The sequence below is a fragment of the Rhinoderma darwinii genome, chromosome 4 (genome assembly GCF_050947455.1).
Source record: "Rhinoderma darwinii isolate aRhiDar2 chromosome 4, aRhiDar2.hap1, whole genome shotgun sequence".
Taxonomy (NCBI): domain Eukaryota; kingdom Metazoa; phylum Chordata; class Amphibia; order Anura; family Rhinodermatidae; genus Rhinoderma; species Rhinoderma darwinii.
Window position 1 is genome coordinate 127,202,847 of NC_134690.1, and position 22,906 is coordinate 127,225,752.

Genomic DNA, 22,906 nt, shown 5'->3' on the forward strand with positions numbered 1-22,906 from the left:
AGGGAGGGAGGGAGGGAGGGAGGGATGGATGGATGGATGGATGGATGGATGGATAGAGAGAGAGAGAGAGAGAGAGAGAGAGAGAGAGAGAGAGATAGATAGATAGATAGATAGATAGATAGATAGATGATAGATAGATAGATAGATAGATAGATAGATAGATAGATAGATAGATAGATAGATAGATAGATAGATACACCTTCATATATACTTCTACTGTTATATTGTTCCGTACATCTACCAGTAGTGATTTTGATGTCATGTGGGTCTACATGCCAATATGTGCAGATGCTGGGAATCCTGCTACAGCTGCAGAGAAAACTTTCAGCCATGTCAGCATGTTCATGTAACGTGTGGTGTCAGTAAGCACTGCTAGGGTTGTATTTAGAGCCGTCAGCCCCCCCAGGGTTTACGGTACATGGGTGATGCCATCTGATGTGTTGTCCCCTCACACATTGCTGTGTGTGATGGGTCTGTCCTGCTTCCAGTGTGTGAAGATGATGATGATGCTGGGTTGGCTTGGATAACTGGAGCTTTTATGCACACCACCACTCATGAGATGATCAAGTTGTCCGAGTCCAAGGTCACTGGGACAAGGAACCCTAAGGAAGGACTCCCCTCCTCATCAGTAGCAGTGAGTGTATTGTAGGGGGCTGCAGCGCTCCAGCCCTCACCTCCCCTCCCTGTAGACTGGTGAAGATGTGAGGCTGCAGCTGGTGACACTTCCAGAGCGTGTGCCTGCTGCAGTGCCCGCTCCCTGCCGCCGCTGAGGATGGTGCAGTGCTGCTCCCCGGAGGGCTCCCTGCTGCTGCTCATCACGGCGCTGCTGCTGGGGGCTGAGCTGCTGCAGGAGTCGCAGGCGGGCTGGAGCTGCGGGGATCTGCTGTGCGGGGACAGGGAAGGCTGCTGTGTGTTCGGGAACGTCAGTCACACGGAGATCAAGTGCTGCCAGCTGCCCTTCCACACTTTCCTGGACAATGTGGGCTGGTTCGTCAGGAAGCTCTCCGGGCTGCTCATCCTGCTGGTGCTCTTCGCCATCGGCTACTTCCTGCAGCGCATGATCTGCCCCAGTCCCCGCAGGTACACCCGACCCCAGCCTCGGAGCACAGGGGGGCTACTCAACGAGACCAGCTCCCAGGACTCTCTCATAGACAGTGTTCGGCACCTGTCCGAGCATGAGCTGCGCATCATCTCATCCCCTGTTCTGCTGCAACTGCCCAGCTATGAGGAGGTCAAGTACCTGCCCACCTATGAGGAGTCCATGAGACCCAGCCAGGTCATCCTGCCAGTGTCCCAGATTCCGGTTCAGGCGGTGGAGGATGAAAGCTCTGGGGCATTGCCCCCCTATTCACATTGAACTGGAGATTGGGGAATCAGTTGCATTGCCCCCTTAGTCACATAAAGCTGGAGGATTGGGGGCCGTTGCTTTGCTCACTTCTTCACATGAAGCTGGAGGATGGGGGGGGGGGGGGTCGTTACATTTTGCCCTTATTCACAATATGCTGGAGGATGGGGTCAGTGGCATTGCCCCCTTATTCACAATACGCTGGAGGATGGGGGTCAGTGCCATTGTCTCTTTATTCACAATAAACTAGAGGATGGTAGGGACAGTGGCATTGCCGCCTTATTCTTAATAAACTGGAAGATGGGGAAACCTGAATTATTAGACTGATGGGACAACCACTGACATGATCTACAACAGACCAGATCCCTGTTGCTGTCATTTGCTTGTGTATTTAACCATTGTTTAATCATTGTCCACCTTATGTTACTTGTAGTGATTTTCGCAATAATCCGACCATTAATGACTATAGTAATAATTGATGTGTTAATGGACCAAACGATCAGAAAATTCCATTCATTGGATCCATTGGATCAGAAAAGTATCTAACCTCCTGAAAATGATTCTAGCCCGATCGCCATTACCACTATGATCATAGTGTGTGCCGTATATACAGGGGTTCAATGGCTGTAACAAATTACTGGTCTGATTGGGGCGAGGAGCTGTATATGTAAAGCCAGCCTGTCTACTTGTCATCATGCAGTCATTGTACATTGGTCTTGTCACTTTGCTCATTGTCCTGCCATCCCCTCTATGTAATAGTATAATGTCAGTGGCATGAGATAACCTCATCAGAATACAGTAACCTATGTGGCCCTCAAGCCTCTAGCACAATAGCCAGGCTGGCATGTCATGTGAAGTAAAGCCAGTGGCTACCTGTATCATGAAGCACATCTCCAGCCGCTTGCACGTCATCCCCATCTGGCTGATGTATGATGTCCCAAGTACTGTAGCTCTAAACGTAGGGACTGCTGTGTAGTCTCTGGTTATTGACACTGATGAGGTTCTTGCAGTTCACTATAAATTCAGTGAACTGGAACTAGTCTGCTGCATTTGCTCAAATTGGGAACTTATATTTTATTTAACACAAACTAAAAAGATAGTAAATGACATGAATTATATTTTAATAATCTAAAATACAACATAATATAGGATTAGTCTTGAATAAGAGGCCTCAACATCATTAGCTTCTCATAGAGCTTTCTCCATCCTCTTGTACACACTGCAGTGGTAATGTTCTGCCTGTGTGATCCATTCTCCTTGCACAGGACTGCGTAGACCCCTTATAGGGCTGCATTGATCGCCTCATGTGCACTGCTCGCTATATACCTCTATAGTCTCCTGACTGCAGTTTTACTGTGGGTTTCTCTTGGCAGCTAATGGATTATCTCTGCTCTGGACCTGTTTGATCTGTTTATCCATTCCGTTGTCTTGCCTCTTCTTGCTTGGAATGCAATTTTTTGTTGGCTATCCACATACCAGGATGCCCCTATATACTAGCATTTACGATAGGTTGGTATACTGGGAGCTTAGAGGGCTTTCTTACTTTTCAAGACAAAGTTAGAGGATTTGCTGCTGTTGCCCCTTTCTGGATGCAGTCCTCAGCATTCAGCCCTCCGCAATACCGGTTTTTGATAGTAGAAATTGCTTGTGTCCTTTATAGGATAATCAATAAACTCTTAGATATCAATTTACTAGAAAGTCCTGGAATGGGACAAAGCTCTGGAAACAGAAACATTGAATTAAGCTACATCGCATTTCATCTGGTTATATATGAGTTATATCGCAAGTGCCTGAGATATGTTATTCTGTTTTACCTATGCTTTAATCACTTCTCACTACTGCAGGCAATAAGGCTCTGATAACACAGAGTGGGGCACGTAGGGAACGTTTACTACCATAGCAATCTGCCCATGATTATATGATAGTAGACTCCTTGGTGCCTTTAACTGAAGTTTTGTACTTAAAAAAAATATATATATATATATAAGCCATAGACTTTTGTCAGGTGCCTGACTATCTGCTGTGATACATTTCGGATGTAACCATAGCCTTACATTATAATACAGAATGTTTTTTAGGCTTGGCAGATTGGACATTGTTGCACTGTATGAGCATAATGATGTAGTCCAGCAATGCAATGGGATTTATGTGGGTTATAATTGCTAGGAAAAGTACATATTGTCTTGGAAAATGCAGAAGTATGTAGAAACAGGTTGGTGGCTGCCTCCATTTATACAGTCAGTTAAAGGAAAGCTTCAGTCATCGCATAATGTTACATTGACCCGCTTGCGGAAAACCAATGATGATAGGGTTTGAAAATCATGAAATGCAAATGGATAAATTCCTTACTTCTTATTTCATTTGGGTCACATAATTCATAATGACCAACTACTGTTTTCTAAATCTTTCCTATCCTGGGTGGAGCTAAGTTGTTGCATGACTGTATGTTCATTCCCAATGAAGCCTGTGTAGGGGAATAACATAAGAGGGTGGAGTCTGACACATATTTGCTGAAGCGGGGAAATATTGGTAATTAAAGGGAACCCATCACCAGCATTTCACCTATTAAACCAGGAATACCTGGTGGTAGTGGGTGAAAAATAATTTCTATATAACCTATAATTGTCTTCTTAGTCGGCTCTGTAGCTTTAGTATTCAGTTTTTTAGTGTTCCCACACCGTATGCAAATGAGCATAAAAGTGTCATACCTTTGTTTGAAAAGAGTCAAATCTTTGAAAAGAGTCCTATCTTCATTCCTCAAGTCTTTCCGAGTTTACCCCGCCTCCTTAATTTTGATTGACAGCTCCTCGCCTTCCCTCAGCACACAAAATCCCGCGCTTGTGCATTGATATCTTCTTCTGGGGTGTGCGCACAAAGGGACACCGGATTATTACGATAAAAGGCGCAAAATGTTTGCAGACCGTTATTTACAGTCGGAGGAGTTTAGGACAAGGGATAACGGCAATTAACTTTTTATAGCAGCGGCCAGTGAGGGATAAGTAAAGTTCAATAGGTGAAATGCTGGTGACAGGTTCCCTTTAAGATCACAGCCACTAACTTCTACAGTGTAGAAACCATACTGCACCAGGGAACATAGGGACAATAAAGTCTTTACATTGTGCAAATTAGGGCCAAACGCAAACAATATGCTATAGCTGATTTTTCATTTTTGACTGAAGTTTTTCTTTAGAGGGTTGGTTTGTTCTTATGCAATAAAATGAGGGAAATCATAAAGAATGATGGTAACAATACAGACTAATAATGGGCATATCGGAAAAGGCTTCTTTAGCTAAAATCTTGAATTCTTTAGTCAATCACAGTTCCCATATATTAAAGGAAATGTATGAGATTAGAAAATCTTTAATTTTTTTCCAGAAGCAGTGCCATTCTTGTCTATAGGATGTTGTGTAATTTGCAATACCAGACACAACCCATGGAAAAGAGTGGTGCTGTTTCTGGTAAAAAAAAATTATTCTAATCTAGGACTCCCTTAAAGAGACTCTCCTACATAAGGAGATGGGCGCTATAATGTAGGTGACAGCAGTGCTTTTTATTAAATAAAATGATCTATTTTCACCACGTTATTAGCGATTTTAGCTTTATGCTAATGAGTTTCTCAATGGACAACTGGGCGTGTTTTACTATTGACCAAGTGGGCGTTGTACAGAGGAGTGTATGACGCTGACCAATCAGTGACCAATCAGCGTCATACACTTCTCTCCATTCATTTCCTCAGCACATAGGGATCCTTTTAGATCGCTATGTGCTGTCTTATACTAACACATTAACGATACTGAACTGTTTAGACAGTGAATAGACATTCCACGGGTTGTCTATTCACAATCCCGGCACTTTGTTAATGTTTCTGTGGTAGTTACAGAAGAGCAAGCGTAATCTCGTTGTAACCTGTCATTTACAGCGGGATTATGCTTGCTCTGCTGTAACTACCACAGAAACATTAACGAAGTGCCGGGATTGTGAATAGACATCCTGTGGAATGTCTATTCACTGTCTAAACACTTCAGTATCGTTAATGTGTTCGTATAAGACAGCACATCAGCACACTGATCTAAAAGGATCCCTATGTGCTGAGGAAATGAATGGAGAGAAGTGTATGACCCTGATTGGTCAGCGTCATACACTCTCCTGTACAACGCCCACTTGGTCAATAGTAAAACACGCCCAGTTGTCCATTGAGAAACTCATTAGCATAAAGCTAAAATCGCTAATAACGTGGTGAAAATAGATAGTTTTTTTAAATAAAAAGCATTACAGTCACCTACATTATAGCGCCGATTTCCTATGTAGGAGATAGGGCACTTATAATGTGGTGACAGAGCCTCTTTAAGTTTGGGATCTTTACTGTGATCTCGACTCTGCCTCACTCATAAATCATTAGAAAATGTTATCAAGACCGAACAGCGCATTTACCTATCACTGCCTTATCATATTTTGATTTTGCTCAGGCCTTCAAAGCAAGAAATCATTTCAGATATATTTATGTATTCTTATATAAGTAAGATTTATTCCGCAAATATAACTTTTTATTTATCTATGATTGCTCTGAATTATCTTTTAACCTGTTTCTGTGTAGCTGTGTTGAAAAACACTAGTTTGGCAGCTATTTTATTCTCTTCTCGTGAGGGCCTGGTTTTAAATGTGGGTGCCTGAAATTAAGGTTCCTTTTGTACCAATGACAAGAAAGTTGCAGTCTGAATAAAGATTACCAAGTGGCAGAGATGATATCAGTGGTTTTGTATTTGAAGTTGGTATTTGTAAAAAACAAAACAAAAAAAAAACAACAGATTAATGTAGCAATTCATGTGGGCGAAACATAAAAAAAAGTAAATGGGAACTTCAATGTTGAGGAACTTCCGATAATATGGTTCCTCACTTCCAGTATTCTGAAAATTATCAGAATGGTTGCGTGTTTGGAATAATGCAAACTATGAGAAATTAAAGTTACATTTTAAATGCATAATCTTAACATTATAATGGTTGGAAATATTTTTAGAAAACGAAGTCAAATAAAACATTGGATGAAAAAAAGATGGAAAGACAAATAGATACATAGAAATGATGACAGGGACATGAAAATACAAGGAGGGGGATGGAAACTTTTGTACTTACAGCATTCACAAGAGCACTACAGGGTGGGCCATTTATATGGATACACCTAAATAAAATGGGAATGGTTGGTGATATTAACTTCCTGTTTGTGGCACATTAGTATATGGGAGGGGGGAAACTTTTCAAGCTGGGTGTTGACCATGGTGGCCATTTTGAAGTCGGCCATTTTGTTTCCAACTTTAGTTTTTTCAATGGGAAGAGGGTCATGTGACACATCAAACTTATCGAGAATTTCACAAGAAAAACAATGGTGTGCTTGGTTTTAACGTTACTTTATTCTTTCATGAGTTATTTACAAGTTTCTGACCACTTATAAAATGTGTTCAAAGTGCTGCCCATTGTGTTGGATTGTCAATGCAACCCTCTTCTCCCACTCTTCACACACTGATAGCAACACCGCAGAAGAAATGCTAGCACAGGCTTCCAGTAGCCGTAGTTTCAGTTGCTGCACATCTCGTATCTTCACAGCATAGACAATTGCCTTCAGATGACCCCAAAGATAAAAGTCTAAGGGGGTCAGATCGGGAGGCATTTCTTCTGCGGTGTTGCTATCAGTGTGTGAAGAGTGGGAGAAGAGGGTTGCATTGACAATCCAACACAATAGGCAGCACTTTGAAAACAACGACTATGTTCTAAAATTAGCTGGGAGTCCTGGCATAGAGACCTCCACAGATAATCATGGCAGAAATGTTTAAAGGTGTACAGACCATTTACATTTTTTTATCTCATACCGCATACTTTTGTATTTACTTGTCTGAAAATAATAAATTCAATAATGAAAAAAAACAAACATTTCTCTCACTGAATACACCAGTATTATAAAATGGCACATGGCAGGTGAAGGAAGAGGGCCCTGAAGCCAAAGCTCTGGTCCAGAGAGTTCCAATTTTGACTTAACCCCTTCCCGACATTTGACGTATGGCTACGTCATAGCCGGGCAGGGGAAATATAGAACGGGCTCATCGAGTGAGCCCACTCCATACGATGTTGTGTCGGCTGTATGTTACAGCCGACACTTCACAGTAACGAGCGGGATCGCTCTTGAGCGCGATCCCGCTCATTTAGGGCACGTTCAGATGTGGCAGAATTTTTCCGCTGCGAATGTTGGTGCAGATTTGGGGCAATTACGCTACGAATCTGCACCAACATTTGCATATTTGACAGGTAATTCAGACGTTGCAGATATCACAGCGAACTTGCCACAGATTTCAGTTTTTAATTTTTTCCTTGTAAAAGTAGTAATACATAGAAAAAACTATATATATTTGGTATCGCTGTAATCATATTCACCCGCAAAAAAAAGTTAACATGTTGTTTTAATTGCACAGTGAATTCCGTAAAAACAAAGCGCAAAAAACAATGGAGGAAACGCTGTTTTTTTAATTTTCTACCCCACAAATAATTTTTTCTCGTTTCCTAGTACATTATATGGTACAATAAATGGCGCTACGAAAAACTACAACTCGTCCCGCAAAAAATCAATCCCTCATAGGACTATATTGATGGAAAAATTTAAAAGTTATGGCTTTTAGAAGGTGGGGAGGAAAAAACGAAAATGAAAATCTGAAAGTTGTTTACGACGGGAAGGGGTTAATCGTTAACCCCTTAAGGATGTGGACTAGTTAGCACATTCAGGACGCAGCCCCATTTTTCAAATCTGACGTGTCACTTTATGTGGTAATAACTTCGGAATGTTTTTACCTATCCAAGTGATTCTGAGATTGTTTTCTCGTGACTTTATGTTACTGGCAAAATTTGGTCGATACATTCAGTATTTAATTGTAATCAAATTTAGCAAGAAATTGCAAAATTTAGCATTTTTCTCAATTTAAATGTATCTGCTTATAAGACAGATAGTTATACCACACAAAATAGTTGCTAATTGACATCCCCCATATGTCTACCTTAGATTGGCATCGTTTTTGTATAGCCTTTTATCTTTCTAGGACGTTACAAGGCTTAGAACTTTAGAAGAAACTTCTCACATTTTCAAGAAAATTGCAAAAGGCTATTTTTTCAGGGATGAGTTCAGTTGTGAAGTGGTTTTGAGGGGCCCATACATTGCAACCCCCATAAATCGCCCCATTTTAAAAACTGAACCCCTCAAAGTATTTAAACAGCATTTAGAAAGTTTATTAACTCTTTAGGTGTTTCACAAGAATTAAAGCAAAGTAGGGGTGAAATTTACACATGTAATTTTTTTTCCAGAAATTAATTTTTAATCCTTTTTTTTCTGTAACACAGAAGGTTTTACCACAGAAACGCAACTCAATATTTATTGCCCAGATTCTGCAGTTTTTAGAAATATCCCACATGCGGCCCTAGTGTGCAAATGTACTGAAAGACAGGCCTCAGAAGCAAAAGGAGCACCTAGAGGATTTTGGGGCTTTCTTTTTTATTAGAACATATTTTAGGCACCATGTCCTGTTTGAAGAGGTCTTGTGGGGCCAAAACACCCCCAAAAAAGACACCATTTGGAATTTATCAAGGTGTATAATGGCCATTTTGACCCCACAGTTTATTTGCTGCCTTTAGTGGAATGAAACCGTGAAAATGAAAATCTAAATTTTTTTCCAGTAAAACTTAGAAATTTTTAATTTTCACAAGGCATAAAGGTGAAAAAACACCCCAACATTTGAAATGTAATTTCTCACGATTACGGAAATACCCCATATGTGGTAGTAAACTGTTTGGACCCACGGCAGAGCTCAGAAGGGAGGTAGCATCATTTAGCTTTTTGAGCTCAAGTTTTGCAGCAATGGTTTTTGGGTGCCATGTCGCATTTGCAAAGCCCCTGATGGAACAAATAAGTGGGAACCCCCCAAAAGTAACCCAGCTAAGCTGGTTCCCCCGGGTATGGCGATGCCATATATGTGGACGCAAACTGCTGTTTAGGCACACTGTAGGGTTCAGAAGGGAGGGAGCGCCATTTGGCTTTTGGAGCGCAGATTTAGCTTGGCAGTTGTTCTGTTTTGAGTTTTGCTGGTTTTTCAGTTTATAATGTGGGGGCATATATAAGCTGTGTGGAGTACATCAGGGCATAATAAGAGGGTATAATAATGTGGTAAATAAATAATATTTCAGAGATATGTGGCCAGTGTCGCACTGATAAATGGTGCCCGATCTTATCCGCATTCCGCTAGCCAGAACTTTTTTATTTTTCAGTCAAAAAAGCTGTGTAAGGGCTTGAATATTGCGGGACGGGTTGTAGGCTCTTTTGGTACTATTTTGGGGTACATGGGACCTTATTATCACTTTTTATTCCATGTTTTGGGAGGGGTGCTGATAAAAAAAATAGTGATTATGGCATTGTGTTTTATTTTATTCTTTTTGCAGTGTTCACCGTGTTGGAAAAATAACATCATAGTTTTATAGATTGGGGCGTTACGGAGGCGGCGATACCAAATATGTGTATTTTTTTAACGGTTTAATTTTTTTTTTACCTATGATAAAAGACTTATTATAGGACAAAAGGCAGTGTTTGTTTTTATTAACTTGAAACTTTTATTATTACACTTTTATTAACTTTTTTTTGTCCCAGTAGGTGACTTGAAGGCTTGCAGCTCTGATCTTTACTCTGATACATTGCACTACGCACGCATTAGAGCTGTCAGTCATTCACTTACAGCAAGCCTATTAGGTCCCATCTCTGGGCAGGGCCTAATAGGCTACATTACGTGGCAGACAAGGAGGCCATTGTTAGGCCATAGCAACGATCGGCATCCTCACGATTACATCGTGTCGATGCCGATCGCTACAAACCACTAAGCTGCCGCAATCGCTTTTGATCACGGCATCTAAGGGGTTAATGGCAGGAATCGGAGCAAGCTCCATTCCCTGTCATTACAGCACGGTGTCAGCTATAACATACATCTGACACCGGCGGCTGATGGCGCAGGCTCAGCTTCTGAGACTGCGCCATCTTGTTACTGCGTTCGGACGCCTTTTAGGCCCAACCTCTGGATGGGACCTAGCAGGCTTCCGTACTTGGCGGACAGGAGGCCATTGTTAGGCCTCCGGTCTGTCGGAGCAGTTATCGGAACAATTTCATTGCGGGGTTCCGATCTGCTTGTAAACACCATAGATGAAGCGCTCGTTTGAGCTCTGCATCTAAGGGGCTAATCGGCCGGATTGGAGGCTAGCTCCATTCCTTGCCTTGACGCAGTGATAGCGTTAAGCTATCACTGCTTTAAAACTGTGCCTTTTGGATAGCCGTGGTTTCCAAATTGCTACACTTCTATTATTATTATTATTATTATTATTATTATTATAATAAAAAATAATAATAAAAAATGTAAAAAAAGTTTTTCAAAATATAAAAGAAAATAAAAAATTATAAAAATTCAAATCGCACCCCTTTCCCTAGATCACAAATAAAAATAAACATAAACACATTAGGTATCCCCGCGTCCGAAAAATGCCCGAACTATAAAAATATTTTTGCAATACGGTGAAAAAAGGTCAAAATGACCGAATCACACTTCAACCCCCACAAAAATGTAATAAAAAGTGCTCAAAATGCCAGACATTCCCCAAAACTATATTAATTAAAATTACATATTTTCACGTACAAAAAGACACCACAGCTCTGTACACAGAAATATAAAAAAGTTACCGGGGTCACAATATCGCGATGCTACAAATTCTTTGTTTCTTTCAAACATTATATTGTTTTTAAAGGTACTAAAACATAAAAAAAACTATATAAATTTGGTATCACCTTGATCGTACTGACCTGCAAAATAAAGTTCATATGTCATTTTTACCGTACAGTGAACACCATAAAAACGAAACCCATAGGAAATGGTGGAGCTCCTGTTTTTTTCCTATTCCACCACATTCTGATTTTTTTTCCAGCTTCCCAGTACATCACACATAATATTAAATAGTACCGTCAGAAAGTAACATTTTTCCCGCAAAAATTAAGGCCTCATATAAGTGTGGCAACGAAAAAATTGAAAAGTTTTGACTTATTGAAGGCAGGGAGGAAAAAACAAAAGCATAAAAACGAAAATTTGTCTGGTCCTGAAAGGGTTAAATCCCATTTATTAACTTTTTGCGCTGTCTCCGTTTTTATTAGGGATTCATGAACCTTAGCTAGAGAGGCTTGTAGTTCTTTAGATATTCTGTAGAAGAGTTGCTGTTTTATCAGCTTGGCCACTGTTCAAAGCCTTCTCCATTTGGAGATAATGGCCCACATTTACCAAGACTGGTGGATTGTGTGCCATTCAAAATAGAGGGAATGATTTGCGCCAAATCTATTCAATGTCACATGCGTCTTAATAAATTTGGCGCATTTTGACTTCTTAGAAAAAAAAATCAACCATTGTTAGCAATCCGAACAATTTTGCGATAACCGTTCTGTATGTGATACTAAAAAGGATCAGTTCCCGTTTAAATCTGGTCCAATGGTCGGAACACTTTATGCTTCAAAAATGTTCTTGGTAATAAGTAGTAAATGCTACAATAAAAATAATACATGTGGGGCAATTTAAATGCAGGACGTTTTCAATGATTTTAACAACTGCAGAATCCTTCTATTGTGGTAAACAAATTTTTACAATTTTTTCCCACAAGCAATCTGATTTAAAAAAAACAAAAAACAATGTTGTATTATTATGTAGGTTTTGTAGCTGTGCTTTTAGGTAATTACCAAAAGATGCTATTGACAACTTTTAATGATTGTCGTGTCACAGTAACATGTAGATACACTGTGACGCATACAGTGAACAGCCTAATTTGTATCTTAATAATGGGGCGATTTTTTCCGTTTTTTGATCGTCGTATTTCAAAAGCCATAACATTTTTATTTTTTGCGTAGACTTAACCATGTGTGGTTTTCTTTTTTTGTGAGATAAGTTGTATTTTTTAATGGCACTATTTTGGGGTACATATAATTTATTGATTGGGAAATGAAAAAAAACCTGCAATATCGCCATTTTTGTTTGCATCTAAAATTTGTACATTTTACCGTATGGTTTAAATAACATAACTTTATTCTGCAGGTTGTTACGATTATGGCGATACCAAATGACACCGTTTTTTATGTTTTTCTACTTTTGCACAATAAAAACCCTTTTTTTTAAAAAAAAACAACAAGTATTTCTTTTTGTGTTGCCATATTCTAATAGTCAAAACTCCTTTCTTTTTCCGTTGACATAGCTGTATGACAGCTTATATTTTGCGGGATGACTTGTAGTGTTTATTGGTACCATTTTTGTGTACAAAAATTTTTTTGTTTGCTTTCTATTGCATTTTTGGAAGGTAGGATGAATAGTTTTATAGCTATGGTAGTTAAGGACATGCCAATACCAACTAAGTGTATCTTTTTAAAAAAAAATAAAAAATAAACAAAAATTCTAAATAAAGCATTTTGTAAGGGGAAATTTTTTTAACTTTGGATTCACTTTTCATTTATTAGTAACTTTCTTAAACTCTTAAAGTATTTTTTTTTTTTACTTCTTTTTTTTAGTCCTTCTATGGGACTTTACTATGCGATCATTTGATCACTTTTATAATACACTGCACTACCTCTGTATTGCAGTGTCATATGCCTGTCAGTATAAAATTGGCATTCTTGGAAAAGAGCAGGCCTTCATAGCTAGAGGACGGCGCAGGAACGGGATCTGTTATGTAAAGTTTTTTTTTCCTAGTTAACAGTGTGAGTGGCATTATCTGCAGGTGGCTCTATCTACAGTGGGCCCTATATACAGCGGACTGTGTGGCAGTATCTACAGGGGGCTGTATGTGGTGCACTATCTACAGGGGAATTTATGGTGGCCATTATCTACAGGAGGATCTAAGTAGGGCACTATCTCTAGGGGAGGTCGCACTATCTACAGGGGGCTCTATTGGGAGCAGTATATAGAGGAGGCTCTATGGGGAGCAGTATAATACTGGAGGAACTAAGGGAGGCAACTATCTGAAGGAGGCTCTACAGGGGCACAATGCATGAGGCGCACTGTATACAGCGGGCTCTATGTGGGGCACTATCTACAGGGGGCTTTATGGGGGGCACTATCTACAGGGGGCACTGTGTGTGTAACACAGTTTATGGTGCTATCATATTCATGGGCGCAGTGTATGGTGCTATTATATTTAGGAGCGTAGTGTGCGGCACCGTGAGAATTTGATCTTCGTGTATAGGAGCGGAAATGTTTGAAAACTAAGAAGCTGAAGATATCTGAGTGCTAAACTGCAGAAAAGGACCATGGCTGGGAGAAGTCATCATAGAGGTCTGGACTGGAAAGAGAAGAAAAAAGGAAAAGAACAACTAGAATCTGAGATGTCACCAGTGAGTCACTCAATGTAAATGTTAATTTTACCTCTAATCATTACTGTAGTCACTGTATGATCTGCAGCGAAATGATGGGTAGTACAATTATTTTTTTGGGTGAAACAGCAACATTCCAGCATATCCTTACCATTGTTCGGGCAATGCTGGGAGCTGTAGTTTTACGTCATACAAACCTATAGGGCAGGGGTTAAACTGAATTTGCAAATGAACTGTAATGTTCGTGGCTGCGGGCCGTCAGCTCCAATTTCCCCCTGACAGCCGCAGCCACTAGTCGGCAAGCATTCACTCACCTCAGCCGGATCCCGTAGGGTGCGCGCGCGCTCGTGCCCGCTCTTAAAGGGGCAGCGCGCACCGGACATTCTGATGACCCTTGACCCGTGAGTACCCTGGACTATAAGAGGGGTCCAGCCCCCTGCTTCTATGCCTGAACATTGTTGCTGTTCCCTATAGTTTGTCTATGTGATGGCCTCCTAGTGTGTTCCAGTTCCTGTACGTTTTCCAGTTCCTGTTCCTTGCATTTCCATACCACCCTGTCTAGCACTGTGTTGTGCCAAAGTCGTGTCGTGCTGTTCCACGTCTGACCTGCTTCAACTCGCCTGCCGTCTACCTGCTGCCTAGTCCTAGCCGAGCCTACCTTGCTAGTGTTCGAGCTGCCACAGGCACCCTATACGAACTATAGACATTGTCCTGCACCCTGTTGGCCAGCTGCCTTACCGCCAAGGCAGTACGGCCCAGTGGGTCCCCAGACCCTTCGTGACATGATCTCTGAACTGAGCTGTATTCGTTCTGGCACTATATATATGTACTGAGCTTGTTTTTGTTACTGTATATATATATATATATATATATATATATATATATATATATATATATATACTTAGCTTGGTTCTGCTGCTGTATATATGTATTGAGCTTGGTTCTGCTGTTGTATATATGTATTGAGATTGGTTCTCGTGCTGAGTATATATGTATTGACCTTGGTTTTGATGCTGTATCTATGTATTGAGCTTGGTTCTGGTGCTCTATATATGTATTGAGCTTTGTTCTGGAGATGTGTATATATGTATTGAGATTGATATAGGATATATTTATAATAACAAAATTGCAGGGCAGATGGAATTGTTGCAATTCATTGAAAATTTAATGGGAATAGTTTTAACCCCTTGAACGCCACTATGCGGTAATACATGACCTGAAAATATTTCCAACTTTTAAAACGGTGCATGTTATATGCTAATTACTCTATAAAGGGACGCTATCCTGAAGAGTCAGAAAGTCCTGACTCCAAACCCACCTTTCCATGCTCGATTGCCACCCCCCTGGCTGTTCTACATCACTACCAGCCTCCTCCAACTTTCTCGGATATGCTGTTTCATGTGCACGCACCGTGCAGCGAGGTGTACTCTGCCCGGCTTCATCGCTGCACCACGAATACCAGGGCTGTACAAAGCAACGGTGCATCCGCAAGAGTTGGAGTAAGCTGGTAGTGATGTAGAACAGCCAGGGGGATGTCAATTAAGATCTGGGGCCGCCGTTTAAATTTTCACCTCAGGCAGCAAAAAAGCTAGAATCAGCCCTGCTCACAACCTATAAAGGTTGGGGACTTCTGCTCTAACGTCACCTCCAAGCTTACACGGGTGGCTTAAAGAGGCTGTCCACTACCGGACAACTGATGACCTATCCACCGGATAGGAGCATAGCTGCAGTTCGGCAGCATGGCCGCTATGCAATGTACGGTGCCAACTGCTTCCGGCTCTATACATTGCATAATGTGCCATAACATCCGGTGCCTGCAGGACACCGGAGCAGCTGATCGGTGCGGGGTTCAGGTGTCGAACCCGCACCGATGATATACCAATGACCTATCCGGTGGATAGGTCATCAGTTGTTCGGTAGTGGACAACTTCTTTAAAGGTGAAAAGGTTCAATATCCAGATAAGGATTCTTGATTGTAAGCAATGAAGTTGGGGAATATTCTATCCCAGCAAATAGCAGAATCAATGTTCAACATCAAAAATGGTTTTGAGGCTTTTTAGAAATAACCTAAAGGGATATTTTAATTTAAAAACAAAAGGTGTCAGAGTGAAATGTTTTACCCTTGAGGGCAAATTGGACCACACTTTATAAGGGTTTTTCTCCTCCTGGATTAATAAGGTTTAACTAAAAAAAATGTTCTTCCGGTTGAGCATGATGGACATACACATTCCAATAAAGTGATTCTACACAAACACCGGCCTCATTTTCAGAGATACGCCAGAAATATTTGCTATATGTGACACCTATCTCCAGAATTGTGAGGGGGTCCCGTCTGTTGAGGGGGTCGCCGGCCGCCACATCCAGGCAGAGAATTCATGGAGAGGTGGCCGCACATGTACATGTCTCTCACTATTCATTCCTATGGAAACAGCCAAGCCTGTTGAGCCTGATCTAGACATAGGTGCGGCTCCCAGAGCTGGGACCCGCATCTATCATACTTTTATGGTATATCCCATTTATTGTTGTTCAGTTGTGTTAGCTAGGTGTCACGTAGGGTTTGTGGACCCACTGGGCCGTACCGCCTTGGCGGTATGGCAGCTGGCCAACAGGGTGCAGGTCAGAGTCTATAGTTCATATAGGGTACCTGTGGCAGCTCGGACAGTAGCAAGGCAGGCTTGGCAGGAACTAGGCAGCAGGTAGACGTCAGGCGTGGAGAAGCAGGACAGGCGTGGTATACAGCACAGCACGGCTACAGCTCAGCACAGCACTAGATCAGGATACAGGTTACAGGATACAGGAACAGGGAACACTGGGAGCAGCAAACACTAGGGGACCAATTGCAAGACAGACTTGGAATACGACAACAACGCTCATGCATGGGTGGATGAGGCTGGGACCTTCTCATAGCCCAGGGTGCTCTGGGAGCAATTAGCTCAATCTCCAACATGTGTGTGCTCTGGCTTCTTAAGTCTGGCCTGAGCTCGTGAGCGCACCCTGGTGGTCACTGTGGAGCAGGACGGCCGTATGTGCAGACACCTCTTGAGAGAAGGGCATCGACTGGATGGAAGGAGTTCGTGTTCAGCAACCACGGACGTTACAGTATCCCCCCTCTTACGCCCCCTCCTCTTGGGACCAGAACGAGAGAGAAAACCTCTTAATGAGGGTAGGAGCATTGAGATTCTCCTCTGGCTCCCAGGACCTCTCTTCTGGACCAAACCCCTCCAATCCATCAAATAAATAGTCTTTCCTCTTACTCTCTTGGTGTCCAAGATCTCCTTAACCTCGAAGGTGTCTGAAGGGCCGCTGGAGGCAACCGCAGGACTTGGAGTCTTGGTAAAGCGGTTCAGAATTACTGGTTTCAGGAGAGAAACATGGAAGGAGTTGGGAATCTTGAGGGTAGGAGGCAGCCGAAGCTTGTAGGCGACAGGGTTGATCTGCTGCAGGATCTCAAAGGGACCGAGGAACCTGGGAGCAAATTTGTACGACGGCACCCTCAGTCGAATATTCCTGGAGGACAGCAAGACCTTCGTGCCAGGAAGAAACTGAGGAGGTTCTCTTCTCCTTGTGTCCACCTTCCGCTTCATGCGGTCGACCACTAGCAGGATGGAAGATCGAGTTTGCTGACAGATCTGCAGAAAGTCCCCAAAAGCCATGTCAGCAGCTGGCACCTCGGACGTAACAGGGACCGGGAGAGGAATTTGTGGGTGCTGGCCATAGACAAGAAGGAACGGTGTCTTCTGTGTAGACTGTGTAATTTTTTTATTTATTTCTTTATTATTTAATTTTTATTTTTTGTTTGTGTTTTTTTCACTCATTACTATATTTTATATATATTTATGTAAATATGTATATAAATTAATGTTCCTCTTACCACTACACCCTTTGCTTTAAATATATGCATACCGTTTAATGATTAATTCTTAATATCTACGATATCTGTCATGGTGTCTATAGTAAACTTCCTTTTGAGAGTGCCGTCCAGGGTTATCTCTGTTTATTTTGGTTATTTTCTTTGGGGACAGGTGCCATCCATCTAGAGATAGATCTGCTTGACTAGATACAGACCACATCTTTGGGGTTGCGGATGTGCTGGGATGCTGGACGCGCGGCTCGGTCCCCTCTCTTCTATACGCCCTTCTGCGCTTGCGCGATCTCCATGGAGACGCGTCTTTGGAGAAGCGCGTGCGCAGTGGGGGCGTGATGACTGGCGGCCGAGCTCTCGCGGTCTATGCAACAATCTCGCGCATGCGCCGTGGACCATTGATGAGGACCGATACCCGGACCTTTGTTTTCTATCTCCTTCTGTTTCTGCGATCTGAGTGGTGGGACAATATAAAAGGGTGGACAGGATATAGCCTAGATCAGACCCCCTGAGGAAGCTGATGCAGCGAAACGCGCGTTGGGGTGGCCTTTCACTGCGTGTGGATCACGACTTTAATCTTCTCAACCATGGGTGAGTGCACTCTCTCTGGCTCTACCTGGTGACTCCGGAGTAGTAACCGTGCATACCCTGCACACCCTGCATACAGAGTGCAGTTATCTCTGGACTGGATGGCACTATGTATTACTATGTATTACTATTGGGGATTCTGTGTACGGCACAGTTACTGTTGACACTAAGGTCTTATGCTGTTCACCCCCCTGAACATCAGTAGTGCTGTTCAAATTACTAGGTGTGCATTCGAGTAAAGAGGTATTTTCCTTGGATGGCCTATCTTCCCTTTTCTGGGATGATATAGATACATTAGTGTGAGCTGCAAACTTGACAGATAGCAGGTTGTTTCTTTACAAATATTTTCCATTATATTATACTTCTGTATGCTCCTCTGCCATTCATACCCTATTACATTCATGTCCCCATGGTTACATACCTCCTGAGTGTGACCCACATGCATATCTCTTCTTTTTAGACACCTCGCCATGTTTTTTATCTAATGATTCATGTATATTATATGTAATAAAATTAGTTTTTGTACTGTATACATAGCATATGGACTCTTTTTTTCTCAATATATGCCATGCTATTAGTGAGTTTGCTATCTCGTGACATTTTAGGGGTACCTTATACCAATGGTGGTTATACCCAACCAGTTATCTGTCCCTGTGAGACATCTGTTTATAAATGTGTAGACTCGCTGGTATGATTGTTGTAAGAGAACTCAACCCACGGAAGCAACTGCACCCAGTCATCATGATGCTTGGAGATGAAGTGGCGTAGGTAGTTCTCCAAGATCTGATTGATCCTCTCGACCTGACCATTGGACTGAGGATGGTAGGCCGAGGAAAAGTCCAACTTTATACCTAGGAGTCCACAGAGGGCTCTCCAGAACCTCGAGGTGAACTGAACCCCCCGATCAGAAACAATATGCTGCGGCAAGCCATGTAGGCGGAAGATGTGTTGGATGAACAGCTTGGCCAGTAGAGGAGCAGAAGGAAGACCGTCAGAGGAACGAAGTGGGCCATCTTTGAAAATTAATCCACCACCACCCAGACAGTACTGCCTCTGGCAGAGAGAGGCAGGTCCGTAATATAGTCCATAGCTATATGCTGCCAGGGGGCATTGGGCACAGGCAATGGCTGGAGCAAACCAGCAGGTCTGGAGTGAGCGACTTTGTTGGCTGCACATACTGAACAGGAAGAAACAAAGTCCCGAAGTGCGTCTGCGTTGTCTCTTTTGGGTGGATAGCTAACACTGGTCCATCATCACAGACTCCTTAGGAGGATCGACATCTGAGGATAGCAGGGGTTGCTGCAAAGTAGGAACAAGACTAGGAAGGCCTCCCTCCTGATGAACCTCTTGGAGGCGTTCTCGGATCCGCATATCAATCTGGGCGAACAGAAGGATGAGGTCATCCAGGGTAGATGGCAGGTCTCGAGCGGCAAGTTCGTCCTTAATTTTAGGAGACAGTCCATGCCAGAATGCAGCCACTAGGGCCTCATTGTTCAATAACGGTTCTCCCGCTAGGGAGCAGAAGTGGATGTCGTACTCGCTCACGGAGGTGTCTCCTTGGCCTAGGTTAATTAAGGAAGCCGCTGCAGATGAGACCCGTCCAGGCTCCTCAAACACCATGCGAAAAGTCCAGGGGAAGCCCTGGAAGTCACGGGTCCCTGGTCCTTGTCTCTCCCAGATAGGGTTCGTCCATGCAAGAGCCTTGCCAGTGAGGAGAGAGATGATGAAAGCGACCCTTGCGCCGTCAGACGAAAATGTCCAAGTATACAGGCTGAAGTGGATCTGGCACTGGTTCAAAAATCCACTACAGGTACCTGCATCTCCATCATAGCGGTCCGGAAGTGGCAAAGAAAAACGCGGGTCGACTGCCAGGAGGTGTAGTCTGAGTATCAACACTGCCAGGAGGTGTAGTAGGAGGAATGGCAGCTCGTGCCCCCTGCCGACGTGCGAGAATGTTCAAGGCCTGGAGGAGTTGGTCCTGTCGAGACCAGAGGTCTAGCATATCCGCCCGCATCTCTTGTGACGTCATCATGGTCTTGGATCGACCAACGGGGTCCATGGCCTGAGCGTACGGTCACGTAGGGTTCGTGGACCCACTGGGCCGTACCGCCTTGGCGGTATGGCAGCTGGCCAACAAGGCACAGGTCAGAGTCTATAGTTCATATAGGGTACATGTAAAGACGGGGTAGGGAGACAGACAGGTGAGCCCTAATCTACCCACCACTCAGTCCCTGCCTACTTGCAACGGCCCGTCCTAGGTGACGGAGTACAACTGGGCGACGGTCCCTACTCTCACTATGTGCACGACAGACAAACAGACAAGGGTACATAGAAGCTAAGGGAAATGGGGCAGATGCCCACGGAAACACCGTGAGCTACAAGAGTAGTGAACGAGCCGAGTCAAACCAGGAGTGTACGAGGTACCAAACGCAGAGCAGGAGAGTAGCCAGGGTCAATATGAAGCAGAGGACAAATAGTACAAGCAGCAGCAGAGCCAGGAAACAAGCAGAATCACAGGCAAAGGAGAAGCAGGAAATGAAGGTATAAATAGACAGAGGGCGGGAGGTAGCTCCGTCTGGCCAGGCTGTGATAGGCTCTCCCACTCCTCAGCCTCCCAGCCTGAGTGGTAGAAGAAGGAGTCACTCTATCAGACTTAGGAGCAGGTGCAGACTGACTAACCACGGGCGTCGACACAGAAGCTGTGTCTGGCAGATCCAATACAGTACCCCCCCTTTTATGAGGGACCACTGGACCCTTTCTAGGTGGACCTGGCTTATTGGGGAACCGAAGATGGAACCTCCTGAGCAATACCCCAGCGTGAACATCCCGGGCGGGTACCCAAGTCCTCTCCTCAGGCCCGTATCCTCTCCAATGGACCAGGTACTGGAGGGAGCCTTGGACCCTCCTGCTGTCCACAATCTTGGCCACCTCGAATTCTACCCCTTCAGGGGTGAGAACAGGGACCGGAGGTTTCCTCGAGGGAGCCAAGGACGGGGAGCAGCGTTTCAGGAGGGAGGCATGAAACACGTCGTGTATTCGAAAAGACGGGGGTAACTCCAGTCGGAAGGAGACAGGGTTAAGGACTTCAATGACCTTGTACGGCCCTATATACCGGGGAGCAAATTTTTTGGGCGGGACTTTAAGGCGCAAATTTTTAGAAGACAGCCACACCAGATCCCCGACTACAGACAAGGGGTTAGCAGAACATCTTCTATCTGCCTGAGTCTTTTGTATGCTCTGGGACGCCTCTAGGTTGTTCTGAACCTGGGCCCAGACTGTGCACAGTTCCCGATGAACGACATCTACTTCAGGATTGTTGGAACCACCAGGTGAAACAGAGGAGAACCGTGGATTAAACCCAAAATTACAGAAAAAGGGGGAGACCTCTGACGAGTTACTGACCCGGTTATTAAGGGAAAATTCAGATAGGGAAATGAAGGAGACTTAATCATATTGACAGTCAGAGATAAAACACCTTAAATATTGTTCTAGAGACTGATTAGTCCTCTGTTTGGCTATTAGTTTAAGGATGGAAGGCCGAGGAGGACAGATCAATCTCCAACTTCTTACAGAAGGCTCTCCAAAACAATGAAACAAATTGTACCCCTCTGTTAGAAACAATATTGACAGGAACCTCATGGAGACGCAGGATGTGTTTGACAAACAAGGTAGCTAACGTCTTAGCATTGGGTAGTTTCTTGAGGGGCACAAAGTGGCACATCTTACAGAAGCAGTCTACTACAACCCACACCACCGACTTGCCTTGAGATGGAGGCAGATCGGTGATAAAATCCATGGAGATATGGGTCCAAGGTCTCTGGGGAATGGGCAAAGAACATAGTAAGCCCGCTGGTCGGGACCTGGGAGTCTTTGACCTAGCACAAATTTCACAAGCGTCGACGTAGGCCTTAACGTCTTTAAGCAACCCAGGCCACCAATAGTTTCTGGCAATGTGGTGCTTGGTACCCAGGATGCCTGGATGGCCAGATAGTGCAGAGACGTGATTTTCCCTGAGTACCCTTAGCCGGAATTGCAGGGGAACAAACAGCTTGTTCTCAGGAAGGTTCCCGGGAGCTGGACCTTGATCAGCCGCAATTTCGGAGACTAAATCAGAATCAACAGAGGAAATGATTATACCTGGGGGCAAAACACAAGCAGGATCTTCCTCCGAAGTAGGGCTGGCCATGAAGCTATGCGACAGTGCATCAGCTTTAATATTTTTAGACCCAGCCCTATAGGTGACCAAAAAGTTGAATCTAGTAAAAAATAACGCCCATCGAGCTTGTCTCGGGTTTAGCCTCCGGGTAGATTCTAGGAAAACCAGATCCTTGTGGTCGGTAAGGACCGTTACCTGGTGCCTAGCCCCCTCCAGGAAGTGGCGCCACTCTTCAAATGCCCATTTAATGGCTAAGAGTTCGCGGTTGCCAATGTCATAGTTACTCTCAGTGGGTGAGAACTTCCTGGAGAAGTTGGCACAGGGACGGAGATGGGTGAGGGACCTGGTACCCTGGGACAAGACAGCACCCACTCCCACCTCGGAGGCGTCAACCTCCACGATGAATGGCGCCATTTCGTTAGGCTGAATCAGCACTGGGGCCGAGATAAAGCCCTTCTTAAGGACCTCAAAAGCCTGGACCGCCTCAGGAGGCCAGTGGAGGAGATCAGCACCTTTGCGAGTGAGATCCGTAAGAGGCTTAGAGATGACCGA

At 43.6% G+C, this 22,906-nt stretch overlaps 1 protein-coding gene across 1 annotated transcript; it reads left to right on the top strand.

The window, feature by feature from the left end:
- The first annotated feature begins 482 nt into the window (after nt 1-482).
- C4H3orf80 (chromosome 4 C3orf80 homolog) lies at nt 483-1,458 on the top strand. The gene has a single exon (XM_075861559.1). The coding sequence runs from the start codon at nt 773-775 to the stop codon at nt 1,355-1,357; it is 585 nt and encodes a 194-aa protein (XP_075717674.1). The 5' UTR covers nt 483-772; the 3' UTR covers nt 1,358-1,458.
- The last annotated feature ends 21,448 nt before the right edge of the window (nt 1,459-22,906 follow it).